The sequence below is a fragment of the Peromyscus californicus genome, unplaced genomic scaffold, assembly GCF_007827085.1.
Source record: "Peromyscus californicus insignis strain IS unplaced genomic scaffold, ASM782708v3 Scaffold_12__1_contigs__length_115047231, whole genome shotgun sequence".
In the NCBI taxonomy this organism is placed as follows: domain Eukaryota; kingdom Metazoa; phylum Chordata; class Mammalia; order Rodentia; family Cricetidae; genus Peromyscus; species Peromyscus californicus.
This window is the reverse complement of record NW_026294413.1, coordinates 72,140,205-72,151,280: the sequence shown is the minus strand read 5'-3', so window position 1 is coordinate 72,151,280 and position 11,076 is coordinate 72,140,205. Positions and strand designations below refer to the sequence as shown.

At 48.1% G+C, this 11,076-nt stretch overlaps 1 protein-coding gene across 4 annotated transcripts in view; it reads right to left on the bottom strand.

Annotated features, from left to right (window-relative positions):
• Nucleotides 1-506: 506 nt before the first annotated feature.
• Rnase13 (ribonuclease A family member 13 (inactive)) overlaps nt 507-11,076 on the bottom strand; it is a 55,415-nt gene continuing 44,845 nt past the window's right edge. For 3 of the 4 annotated variants that reach the window (XM_052733356.1, XM_052733355.1, XM_052733353.1), the window contains exons 3-4: nt 2,066-2,210; nt 507-1,838 (exon numbers count right to left, since the gene is read on the bottom strand). In XM_052733356.1, the coding sequence (XP_052589316.1) occupies nt 1,369-1,830 (462 nt within the window). In that variant the 5' untranslated portion in view covers nt 1,831-1,838; nt 2,066-2,210 and the 3' untranslated portion in view covers nt 507-1,368. The remainder of the gene's footprint in view (nt 1,839-2,065; nt 2,211-11,076) is intronic. The other variant, XM_052733354.1, reaches the window with a different exon arrangement.

Genomic DNA, 11,076 nt, shown 5'->3' with positions numbered 1-11,076 from the left:
ACTGTGTTTACACATCAGTGGCCTCCATTCCTTCTGCCTCCCCAAAGGGAGTCATAGTTCTTGATCTGACATACCATGACCCAAATAATCTCTTAGTAGAGCCTTCAATGTGTCTCCCAACTTGCTCTGTTAGAATCCAAGTTTTGTTGGGCGATAGATAAAAAAAAACCAGAAAGGGGAGCCTAACACTGTTACAAATCACAAATGTATGTTCTGGCTGAGGAAAGAAAATCTTTCTGTTTGTTTGTTTGTTTGGTTTGGTTTTTGAGATGGGGTCTCACTGTGAAGCCCTGGCTGTCTTGGAAGCCTGGAACACTGGATCAGGCTGGCCTTGAACTTACAGAGACACCTGCTGGGATTGAAGGTCTCCACCCTCCTCCACCTCCATTGTCATGCCCACAGAACAGAAGACACTTCCAGCTGCTAAGAGCAGTTCTGAAGGATAGTCAGAAATGGGTGGTCACCCGGACACCAAAAGCAGGGAAGGGAATTAAACCACGATTGAGTTGAATGCGTTTTTAAACTTCTTATTTGGAAATGGTTACAGATTCACAAGAAGTCAGTACAGAAAGGAGTTCCCGAACCTTTTGCCCGTTTTTCCCCTCACGGTTCTTCCACTTTACAGGACTGGAAATGGGGCCGGCCTCATCATCTGCCGCCTGAGTGGCACAGACCCTGGAGTCTGGGAAATGTTGGGTAGAGATGAGGGAGGAAAGGGGGGACTAAGGGACCTTGGGAAGAACAGAGAAGAGAACTTGAGATGCTGATGGGCCACGATGAGAGAAGTATGGAAGGCAGAGGTTGGGGAAAGGTAGGCAGCAAGGCTATGAGTGGTCTGAGCGTAGGGGAAAACAGCCCGAGGCTCCCCGGTGAGGGAGGTCGGGGAAGGGTGGGGTATACAGAAGGGGGGATCACAGAGAAGTGCAGGCTGGGGACTGAGAGGGGGATATGAGGCGAAAAGGGTCTCAGGGTCGTAGGGAGGTTCCTTTTGCTGAAGAGTGGCAGGAATTATAAGGGAAGGGTGGGAGATGGACACTAAAAACAGGGATAGGGAGAAATACTGGAACTGGGTGCCTGTTGCTATGGTGTGAGTTGGGACCTGGGCCTCCATCCAGACGTCGGGATCTGGCCCAGTGGAGAGACAGGCTCTGCCAGCTGGACACCGTCCGCTTCTTGGGTGGGTTTTACTGTCACTGGGAGAGGGAGGCTCGGGGTGGGGGTGGTGAGAAGGTGAAAAGACCCTGAAGGGGGGCGAGGCTCTGCCTCAGAAGTCAGGAAGACATGCAGCCAGATTCCGAGTTTGGGAACAGGCTTTGGGGTGGCGTGTAGAGACCTGTATGAGGTGGGACTGGTTTGCGAGCTACGTCCCTAGTAGATGCCAATGATACCTATTGGCTCAGCATCGTGCTTGCTGGAGCAGAGCAAGTACAGCCTCTGGTTGGTCAGGGTGCTGTTGTAGCTGCAGCTGGTTGGTGGCTGTTTAGAGTCCAGGGTGCAGACTGTGATGGGGAAGGAGTCCTGAGTGAGGGTGCAATATTCGTTGTAGTTCTCGCAGAAGCTCTCGCTGTATTTGCAGAACTTTTGGATGTCTTTCCAGGGGGCGTGTACCACATAGTGGACCTTAGGGCAGAACCAGTCCTGTAATCTGCCCCTCACGTAGGCCATGAGGCCGTTGCAGTACCCGTGGAAACCCTTCGGGTATTTAACCATGGGGTAGTCAATGTGTAAGGTGCGGAAGTTCTTGATGGCCGTCTGCATGTTGATGCCTATCACCAGAGTTGGCCGTAAGACGAGCTGGAGGAAAAGGAGCCAGACCACATCCCGTGCCATGCCTTCTGCTGGCAAAGTTACGGTAATTAGAGACATATTCGGCCTAAAGAGACTGTCCACCCTTCCCAGAGCTGCCAGTATTCTCCAACTTTCCCTATAGGCCTCCCTCATCCTCTAAGAACTGCTCAGGGACACTTACAAATCCAGAGAGACACCTGCTCAAGGCCACCCCTCAGACCAGTCATCTACAGCTAACCCTTCTCTCCCATGGTTCACCACTGAGTCTCAGTCTCACCCGGTCCTTGAGCTGGAGCACAGAATCAGAGGTACAGCTGGTCCTCGGGTGAGAGATGCTGCTGGATGCTCCCTGTTTCCAGGCACCCCTTAGGGTAAATGCAGAAGGAACGGAGAAGAGAGTGCAGTGGCAGTCTCGGATAGCTCTGCAGGAAGAAACTGAAGTCAGGCAGGAGAGTAGGAGGCAGAGGTGTGCCTTGCCTAAGGCCACTTACAGCCTAGAGGTGGGACGAGGCTAAAAAGGTTTCTGGATAAAGACCAGTCTGGAAGGAGGGAGCATCCCCTGGGTTTAAGAAGCCCTGTGCTACGTGGGTTAGATGGGTAGGAGGAGGAAAGATACACTGCTGTCTGGTCTGCTTTCTGGTGTCCTCAGAACACTTAGTTCCAACCTCCTGGGCAGAAACCCCTAAGTCCCTGGATCTTCTTTGATGTCTGCTCTGGCCCACTGGTCTTGCTTTCAGCAAAGTGGGAAGGAAAGAACCATCTTGTTGCTGAAGAACAAAGTGTTTACCTTTGATCAAGGGTTCGCCAATGTCTCATCCCACTTATAAGCCCCGGGGGCCATGTGCATGGGCACTTCCCACCGAAATGACAGACTGAGAGCAAAGAACCTCCACAAGGACTTCCCACAGTCCTCATCAATTCCCAGCTGATTGTGCCGACACTCTGCACCTATGACTCAGGGCCTATCAGGTCAGAGCCCTGCTAGAAATCTCTGCATGCTGCCTCTGAAGCCTCAAGGTTGGCAGGTTGGCTCTGAGAGCACTACCTGGGACTTGAGAGAATGTGAACCATCTGGCCAGATCAGATTCTTAGTATTGGCTGGTCTGTGGTAGCTTGTCCTGCTGAGAAAAGGGCTAACAAGTTCCTCAGCTTTTTATCAAATGTCTGGATCTTCATCAAAGTCAACACGCTAGCTCCCAAGAACCTGCTAGGTCTAGCCCTCTTGTCCCACAGGCCTTTCAGCCTCTTCTTTTCAGCCTACAAGTCTTCTCCACATTTGCACATTTTGGGGGTTTTATTTGGTGACATGGGTCTCACTATGTAGCCCACGTTGGCTTCAAATTGGTTATCCCCCTGTCTCAGCCTCTTGAGTGCTGGAAACACAGATGTGTATCACCCCATCCAGCTCCTTGGGCTTGCTCTTAGGAGAACCTCTTCACCTTCAGCAGCAGCAGAAAAGGGAGTCAGCAGGCAGAGCACAATCTGGGGCTCATTGTGGAGCTCAGGGGAAAGAGGAGTGTAGTCAAAAGTTTCTTGGGTCCTGCCTGCCCCCTCCCCATCTCCCACCCCCAACCTGCAGCCACTTATAAAATAATCATTCAGAGGCATAATATTAATTACCAATTGCACGGTCTATGGCAGGCCTCTTGCTAGCTAGCGCTTACATCTTAAATTAACCCATTTCTATTCATCTATATTTTGCCACGTGTTCCATGGCTTACCGGTCTATTGGCATGTTGCTTCTCCTTTGGTGGTGGCTAGCGTCTCTCCGGACTCTGCCTTTCTCTTTCCTGTTTCTCTCTTTGGATTTTCCCGCCTGCCTCTAGCTAGGCAAGGCAGCTTTATTTATTAACCAATGGGAACAATATATATTCACAGCATACAGAAAGACATCCTCCAGCAGAGGAGTTAGTCTCAGAGAGAGACATATTGGTGTTCTCTCTGTGGTCCTCTGGATTTGCTCTTTCTGGCTGCACAAACTAGGGTCCATAATTAAATCTGTTCTCCTCAGACTTAGTTCTTCTGTGTCATTGTCTTTAGTTTCCTGTTGCTATGATAAGCTTTGACAAGAGCCACTTAAGGGAGCAGGGTTTATTCTGGCTCATGTATCAAGGAGAGCCACCAGTGTGGGGAGGTCAAGGCAGCGGTCACATAGAATCCAGTCAGGAAGCAGATATGAATGAACACATGTTGCTGCTCAACTCCCTTTCTCCATTCACACAATTCAGCATCCCAGCCAGGAAACAGTGATGCCCACCTCAATTAAAGCAATCAGGACTGTGCCTTACAGGCATGCACAGAATCCCATCTCCCAGGTGATTCCAGAGCCTATCAAGTTGACATTAGCTCTAACCGTCATAGTTGTGGGTATGCTTCCTCAGTTTTCTGTGACAAGCTTCTCTATCTCCCTAACCATCAACCACAAGGCATGATGGTAAAATCATCAAGGCTCAAGTCCTGGCTTCATAGTTTCTATGGCGTGTGTCATCACTTGAGTTTACCAAGCTTCTGCTTCATCTGCTCACAAGGAGAGAATGTTATACCTCATGGTGGTGTTAGAACTCATGACAATGTAAGTCATGAGCTTTTGCCCAGTGCCTGGCTCGTGGTGATTACTCAGTATGCACATGAATCCATAAGCCATATTCTCCCCAAATCTATCCCTCTCTTGCATACTTCTTTCCCAGCTCAGACTCTCCTTTTACCTGGACACAAGGCACTCAACTCCACTAAGTCTCAGCATCTTTCATTCAACTTCTGAAAAAGAAATTAGTTCCCATGGAGCTGGAGAGATGGCTCAACAGTTAAGAGCACTGGCTGCTCTCCCAGAGGACCCAAGCCAGTTCTTAGCACTCACACAATGGCTCACAACCACCTGTAACTCCAGTTCCAGGGGATCTGACACTCTTCTGGCCTTATCACCAGGGATGCGGGTGATATATATACATTCATGCAGGCCAAAATACTTGTACACATTGAAAATAATCTTCAAATTCCCTGTTTTATTTAACCCTTTGCAACGGTTTCACGTTTCTTACAATATATAGTCCATTCAGCGTCTCACAGGACACAAGACTGTCATGGTCTCGCTCTTGTCTGTATCTGCATGTACATCCCCGCCAGCTTCCCACCTTGTCCTGCATCCCACACCTATGCCCCCATGATGTCTCCTCTTCCCCTCTTCCCCCTTGCCCCATTCATCCCATAACTAGTTCCTATGAGGACAGTCCTGGGATCTCATTCCAGAATTCTCGGCTTAGAAGACCTCCTCTGAGGATTGTGCACAATTCAGACAAGTGAGGATAAAGCCCGCAGAGGCAAGGGGCTGTCCTTCAGGATGAAGGACGGTGCCTAAGCCTGGCTGATGGAAGCTGTGCTTTAAGGACGTAAACCACAAAGTCTACGGTCCTGGTTTCTGCCGGGCCGTCTCACCCCTACTCCCTCCAGGCTGCAGCTGGAGCTTTTTATTGCTCTTTTCACCTCTTACATCACCACTGTCTAGTCCCTCCACCCACTGCTACTCACCTGTGCACACAAGATTCCAAAATCTAAAAGCTTATTATAGAGGAAGGGGTTCACTTCCTGGCTCTTCTCTCATCTTCTGTAAGATGAGATAACACCTCCCTTAGTTCAGAAGGCTGTGAATAATGTGTTACAATAAATATAAAATGCCTTTTAATTATTTTATTGGACAGTATGTAGACAGGTAACTGAAAACATGTTTCTTAGGGTCTACATTAATTCACTTTTGTCATTTTCAGAGCCTTATTTATTCCCTAAGCAGACCTAATGACAAATCTACATCCCTGTGCCACTAACCCAGAGTCCCCTCTAAACTAAGCCGCTGGGACGCGTCTCCACAAAGTTTCCAGTGATTAGTATGACAGAATTTTTTTTAAAACGTTTTAATTTATTCTTTGAAGATTTTATGCATGTATTTAGACCATACTTTTTCCCATCCCCCCCCAGCACCTCCCAGACCGACCTTGCCTTGATTCCATCTCAACACCACGTCCTTTGAAAAAAGTAATCTACTAAATCCAATTAGTGCCACTCATGCATGGGAGTAGAGATATCTAGGAGCATGGGCATCCCTACCAGGGGCTAGGTACACCCAGCAACCATCAACTGCCAACAGCTCCTCAGTAAGGGGTGGGCCTTTGCAAGCCTCTTCTCCTTCATGCCAGAAGTTTGGCTGACTTGATTTTGTGTAGTCAGCCACAGCTGCTGTGAGTTCCTGAGAGCACCAGCTTTGTCCTGTGTAGAAGACAGCATTTTACAGCAGCTCTCCCTGACCGCTGGCTCTTATATCCTTGACATTCCCAGAGCCTTGCAGGGAAGAGGTCGTGACATGGATGTACGATTTAGGGCTGAGCATTTCACCCCTACAGTTGTGTTTCCGGAGTTAACATCATTCGCTGCAGAGGGAAGATTCTCTGATGAGATCTGAGAGCTGCACTAATGATCCAATGTGAATCGTTTATCTAATTATTCTTTATCAATAAAAACAACAATGGGTATAAAGAAACAGACATGCATCCTTATACCCATAGTAATGGCAGTTTGATATGTCCATTTAGTAAAATTAGTAGTAGGTTCTCCCCTGGGGTCTATGATCTCCCCAGCCGTTGGTTCTTGGCCAGGTTAACAGTACAGGCATGAGTTCCATCCTGTGCTGCAGGCCTTAGATACAATCAGAAAGCTGTTGGTTACACCCATCATATTCATGCCGTTATTGCACCAATGGGCATATTTCACCAGACTATTATTGTTGCTTATAGGGTCCACAGCTGCGCAAGACTATTGATGATTTTATGTTTCTACTGGCTAGCTTTTATAGTTCTGGAAAGTGCTACAAAGCCTGTTTAAATTAACCCACTTCTATTCATCTATGTGCTGCTCCAGGCTTGTTTACCTCATCTACATACCGTCCATCCTGCTTTCCTGCTTCCTCCTTGTTTCCACACAACTCAACCCTTTTTCTTCCCAGCATCTTCTCTGCCCCCCAAATCCTGCCTAGCTATTGGCCCTTCAGCTCTTTATTACACCAATCCAAGTGAAACATTTTCACATTGTTCAAAAAGATTATTCCACAACAACAATTTCTTTTTTTAAGATTTACTTTTATTATTTTTTAAATTATGTGTAGGTATGTGCATGTGTCTGGATGTAGATGTGTGCACATGTGTACAGGTCTCCATGGAGGCCAGAGGCATAGAATCCCCTGGAGCTGGAGTTACAGACAATTGTAAGGTCACTGTTGTGGGTGCTAGGAACTGAACTCGGGTCCTCTGGAAGAGTAGCGAGTGCTCTTCCCCACTAAGCCATCTCTCCAGCCCCCTAAAATCATATTTCTTGAAGACATTAAGTATGATAGGAACACAGAGCCGAGAAAGACCTCCTCTCTGCCTGCTGGAGATGTAGCTCAGTTGGTGGAATGTTCAAGTCTGAGGCTTGATCCTGAGCACTGGTTGCAGGGGAACACCCCTGAAATCCCAGTACTAGAGAAGCAAGAAGATCAGGAGTTCAAGGGCCATCCTCTGCTACATAGCAAGTTGCAAGCCAGCCTGGGCTACATTAAATTCTGCCTCAAAAAACAAAATTATCTCGGAATGGGAGGATCTGAAAAAGTTTTCTGAGGAGCAAGGTGGTTATCCTAGACCCTAGAACTAGTCTCACTGGGCAGTTAGAAGTTAAATAGCATGAAAAAAGATTATGAAAATCATGTCTGCCCATGGCTAAGATACTAAGTGGGAGAAAAGTCAGAGACAAAGTTAGAAAGGCCTGCCAGACAATGGTAGGCCTGAGTATGGGCTAAGGAACTTATTCTGGCTATAACTAAGGAGTGGGGCCCTGGAAAGGGCTTAGGGCACAGATCAACCTGATAACCTCACCCTAAGACCAAGTCCCTCTCTCCTATGACCTAGCTTGTCTAAAGGTCTGGGAGCCAAGGATTCTAACCTTCGGTCAGGGCTGCCTCCTCCAAACCCACAGCTGTTCCAGGAAAGGTCATGGGAATCCAAAGACCTGAAAAGAGTCCCACAGCTGACCCTGACTTTGCAGCATGTTTCACTTTCTCCAAATATAAAAATGAGCCTATTACCCTTATTTATCCAAGATCTACATCAGGCTGACAGAACTTGGATCTGCTCCTGTCTGGAGGGAAACACTCTCCCATGGGCTTTCCATTTGGTATCTAGAGGCTGTGTGGAACTCCGGAAGAAAGGCTTGGCTCTGAAGGGTAGGCACTCACCCAAGCCCAGCCTCTCTCTCCCCACCCCCTTGCTCCCTCCCGCTGAAGGCTAGAGGAAGCAGCAGCTGTTGTCCTGTGGGGAACACAGGCAGTGATCCACAGGCACTGCTGGAATTTTCTTAACACCCACACTAACTTTAACAACACACACACACACACACACACACACACACACACAGAGAGAGAGAGAGAGAGAGAGAGAGAGAGAGCGACCAAGGGGAGAAGTTGGGCAGGACAGCAGTGACTAGTAACCCCGCAGGTCAGGGTGAGGCTTTCTTCCTCCCGCGGTCTTATGCTCTGCCTTCTTTCCTTCCTCCCCTTACCCTCCTTCCCTCATCTTTTCCCCCTTTTGCCTTGAAAGCAATGAACATAAAGTGGTAAAATCATCCTACCAAATGCAAAACGAAGCCAATCTTGCAATCTGGCTGGTTAACGTAGGCTAACAAAATCAAAGCCAAATACCGGACAAGGGTTTCGACCTGAATTGTATAGACCGTAGGTTTCTACTTTCCTACTTCAACGTTTGTGTGCAGACTTGCCTTGTCCCTTTGGGCTGCGACAGTGGAGCCTTGTTTATCTCATTTACACCCAGTAGGAAGGCAGCCTTCTGGAAAGCCCAGAATAGCAGAGTCAGGAGCAAGTAGGAGAACCGTGACAGGAAAACAGCGGCGGTTCAGATCACGGTTTGGAAGCATCACACTTCGGGAGAATGGAAGTCGCAAAGGACTCCAAGCTAAGAATTTTAATGAGCTTACAGCCTCCCGCCGCCCCCTCCTCCCACCCGAGCCTGGACTTCCAGGGGCAGGACTGGACCGAGCTAATACGAACTTGGTCCATGGCCTCCTTTAACACATGGGTTCTGGGACCGAGGAGAGGGCTCAGTGGGCAAACGCATTTGTCACCAAGCCTGGCAACCTGAGCTCAGTCCCTGGTACCCATATGGTGGAATGAGAGAACCGACTGCTGCAACTTGTCCTCCGACCTCATCACCCCATAGCTCTGTCTCCATCCTTCTTCTTCCCCCCCCCCCGCCCCCCAATAAATAAGTATGAAAACCAAAATGTGGATTCTGTTTATGTATTCTTGTGTGTGTGTATGCGTGTGTGTGTGTGTGTGTGTGTGTGTGTGTGCTCGCGCACGCGCACATGTCTGCCTGTGCCTGTGTATTTACAGCAGCATGACATAATACTCTATCCAGAAGTTCTGACACCTCAACAAAGAAGTGAACGGCGGCGGCCCTCTCTCCCCAGGGCCAAACCTCCCCAGAGAAAACACAGTGGAGGCCTGTGTGAACTTGTCCTTCAGTGCTGTCTTGCCATCTAGTGGCCTTGTCCTTTCCCGACACCGCTTGTTCTGACAGAAATCCATCCTTACCCACCACAGCTGTGCGGTCTACCGAAAGTGACCTCTCTCCCTGCTCTCGAAACATCCTCACCTTCCTTGCCCCAAACCCCAATGTCTGCCGGGAGATAGATGGAGAGTGAGTATGGCTGACATACGTTGTATGCATGCCTAACATACTCAAAGAGTTTACCAAAGCATATTTTTAAAAAATAATCCTAATTTCTAGACCAAAACACAAACTTCACAATCAACATGGTTCATGTGATTTGTCTACAGTTGTGATCCACATACGTTAGGTGTCCTTTAAAACAGGCCCTTTACACCTCAGAATGAAGCCTCAGCCTCTCTTGGGGTCCCTACAGTTTCCCATGTCTGGCTCACTGCATGCCCTATGCACTCAGCCCAGTCACACTGCTCACCCTGCTGTTCCTCCAGCACCCCAGCCCTCTGTGTGCTTTCAGGGCTTCGCAGTGCTGTTCTCTCAGCTCGGAACACCCCGTCAATCACCAAGTCCCCTACCTCAGTGATCTACTCAAAAGTCTCCGGCTACCCTATCCTGTTCTGCCTTTCTGCTCAGCTGTTATCCCTTTGAGTGAAGTTATATGTGTTTTCAGTCTTTCCCCAATGTGATTGATGTAAGCTCTGCAAAGATTGGGATTTATGTCTTATTCACTGATACATATTGGCACAAAGCAGCTGCTCTTTATAATGTGTTCACTGCGGGGGCGGGGGGGGTGGGGGGAGGACCTGAACCGAAGACTTTGAGATCATGTGTTTACATGTGAATTCTGGAAAAAGAAAAAAACAACTATCATTCACCTCTTTTCTGGGTGTTCCTATCCTGATAGGGATGCTTCTTAGCGCTGAGCATCACATTTGAAGCTCTCCAGAGCTTCCAAAGCAGCACAAACACAAGCTGTGACCATCACAGAAGCAGGAAGTACAAAATGAGGGAAGGGTTGAGGCCACATGTTGATAGCATGTCAAATGTAAACACTTGGGTAATGTTTAAGCTCTGTAACTTTCTATAAAATAGGGAAGGCCAGAGAAAGAACGGGAGGGGCTAGGAGCCATCTCTAGGTAAAGGAAGGTGGCCTCGATCAGTCCCTGGACCTGGAGAGGCTTGGAGAAATGAATCTTGGAATAACTGAGCCATTGGGGAAGGGACTTCTGGCATGGTGACTGATGATTATCCCTGTCTATTACTGTAGACAGGATTTCCTTTGGGCCACCAGCTCACAAAAAACATGACACAAAGACTTATTAACTATGAAAACTCAGCCTATAGCTTTCATACAGAATCCACAACTAGCTCTTACAACTTAAATTAACCCATTAATATTAATCTGCATTTTTACCTCTTTTCCATCTTGCACCTCCTGCTTCCTCTCCATCCCTTCTGGCATCTCTCTCGCACCTAGATTCATCTCCTCTTCTTTTCTCTCTGCTCGGAAGTCCCACCTAACCTCTTCCTGCCTAGCTATTGGCCATTCAGCTCTTTATCAAACCAATCAGCAGGCACCTTGGCAAAGACACAGTGTACAAAAAAGATTATTCCACAACATCTTGCTTCCTCTGAGTCCTCCTGGAGACAAACAGGGTACCTGGATGACAAGAAGTTGTGCGAACTAACTTTCTGGATGACTCTGTCTGTACAACTCAGAGAAGAAGCAATCCTTAACGCCACCAGG